This window comes from Sinocyclocheilus grahami, unplaced genomic scaffold (assembly GCF_001515645.1).
Source record: "Sinocyclocheilus grahami isolate Dianchi unplaced genomic scaffold, SAMN03320097.WGS_v1.1 scaffold503.1, whole genome shotgun sequence".
Lineage (NCBI taxonomy): Eukaryota > Metazoa > Chordata > Actinopteri > Cypriniformes > Cyprinidae > Sinocyclocheilus > Sinocyclocheilus grahami.
Window position 1 is genome coordinate 1,283,905 of NW_015505682.1, and position 2,158 is coordinate 1,286,062.

Genomic DNA, 2,158 nt, shown 5'->3' on the forward strand with positions numbered 1-2,158 from the left:
GAGGAATTATGGTATTCTTCTGTAGCCTGACGACGAGTAACTTTACGTTAACAGTTGTTCGTGTGAACTCAAAGACAGCCTGATGCTTTGTTTATAGACTATTTGTGGGTGGCTGTTTGTTGCTTCACCTATCAATTCGTGTCGATAAAGTATAATAGGGTTAATCCTCTATAGTGATTTATCCTATATAGTGCTTGCATAAAGCAGGTAGTGCATACACTAGCTGTTATGTATCTTTGTAAGTCATTGTAAGCCCACGCGCAATAGCTTCGTGTGATATTGATTTACTATATAAAATGATATGAATATATACATTTTCTGCCCCTATATCTTCAATTTTGTGATCATTCTAAATGCATTTTAACAGACTGAATCACGCAGTGAAAGAACGCACTCTAAATGCGCACGCACTAGTCTAATCTACTAGACTTCACGGAGTGTTTTGTTTGGTTTTTGGCAAAATACTGATAATACATTGTTAAAACAACAATTACGATATTATTGCAGACGAAATATCGCACAACTCCGCACCACTGTCTTTTTGGCTAATTTGTGCAAAACCTCTTGCTAAACTGTCAAAGCGTCATTTTAACCACCAATGCAACGATGCAAGTATTTACCTTACCTATACATGCTTGCGAAGGGTTGATGTCGAGATTTTATAAGCTGCTAGTTTGGTCTCCCTAGGCAAACACAGCTTACACTGCATAATGGAGCATAAATATGGCCAGGGGTTCACTTCATTTTCTTCGAGTTCAACTTCAGCAGAATACGACGGGGTTTCGTTTTCAGCTGTGTCTGCTCCACTAATGCCTGTTTTGTCCGTCTGCATCTTTCTTGTGATTTTAGTGCCAGGTTGCTCTCCTGCCCATTATTTACTGCAGTAGTTTCCAGGGAGCGATTTTTATTTATTTTTTACTCCGTAATTAATGTGTTTTAAAATGTAGCGAAGTACAATACTTCAAACAAAATATACTTAAGTAAAAGTAAAATTACAGATTTTAAAAATTACTTTAAAACGTAGAAGTACACAAAAAAACTACTCAATTACAGTAACGCGAGTAAATGTAATTCGTTACTTTCCACCTCTGACAACAGGCGGCAAAGAGAGCCTAATGCGTGGGAAAATCTAATCCGCTACGCTTAGGGAAATTACACAAGCAACAATATTATAAGCAATAACTTGTAGGCTTAGTGGATTAGTGGTCTAAATAATCGCCTGTTCATTAGGAGTTGCGATCCTGGGAGGAAGCTCTGGCACGGGCAGCTGAGGAACAGAGGGAGCAAGAGGAGCATCTGAGGAGGCGTGAGCAGGAGTTAGCCGAGAGGGAGATCGACATTGTGGAGAGAGAGCTCAACATCATCATCCATCAGATGTATCAAGAGAAACCACGCGTGAAAAAACGCAAAGGCCACTTCAAAAAGAGCAGACTGCTCAAACTTGGCAGGGACAGCAACTGCATCAGTCTGCCTTCTGGTGGGTGGAATGGGAACATACACTAGCGGTCAAAAGTTTGGGAGAATTACCATTGTTTAATGCTTTTCTTTTGAGGCTGCATTTATATGTTTGTGGTGCGAGCTGAATACAGTCAAAATAGATATATTGCAAAATTGAAATACTATTTAGAACAGCTGTTGTCTATTTTAATATATTTTATGATGTAATTTATTCCTGCGACAGCAAAGCTGAGTTTTCAGCAGAACGCGATCCTTCAGAAATCATTCTGATAAGCTGATTTGCTGCTCAAGAAACATTTTTATTGTATCTGCTGCCCAGCATTTTGTGGAAACTAATCAATCAATGCCTTAATTCTGCAAGGATGCATTTAATTGATCAAAAGTGACAGTATAGACATTTAATGTTACAAAAGCTTTTATTTCAAATAAATGCTGCTTTTTTGATAAGAATTAGAACCATTATTAATAATTAAGAACCAGTAATAACTGTTAATAATTGAGTGCCAAATCAGCATATTAGAATGATTTCTGAAGGATCGTGTGACACTTAAGACTGGAGTAACTCGGCTTTGCATCACAGGAATAAATTGCATCATAAAATATATTTCAATAGAAAACAGTTATTTTAAATTGTAATAATATTTCACAACATTGCTGGTTCTACTTTATTTTAATCAAATAATTGGAGCCTTGCGGAGCA

The 2,158-nt window shown here is 37.3% G+C and overlaps 1 protein-coding gene across 2 annotated transcripts in view; it reads left to right on the forward strand.

Annotated features, from left to right (window-relative positions):
- Positions 1–2,158, forward strand: part of map3k10 (mitogen-activated protein kinase kinase kinase 10) — a 49,904-nt gene that overhangs the window by 35,973 nt on the left and 11,773 nt on the right. The window contains exon 5 of one of the 2 annotated variants that reach the window (XM_016237013.1): positions 1,231–1,477. The exons of the other annotated variant lie outside the window; for it this stretch is intronic. Within the exon in view, the coding sequence (XP_016092499.1) occupies positions 1,231–1,477 (247 nt within the window). The remainder of the gene's footprint in view (positions 1–1,230; positions 1,478–2,158) is intronic. 2 annotated transcript variants of the gene reach the window in all.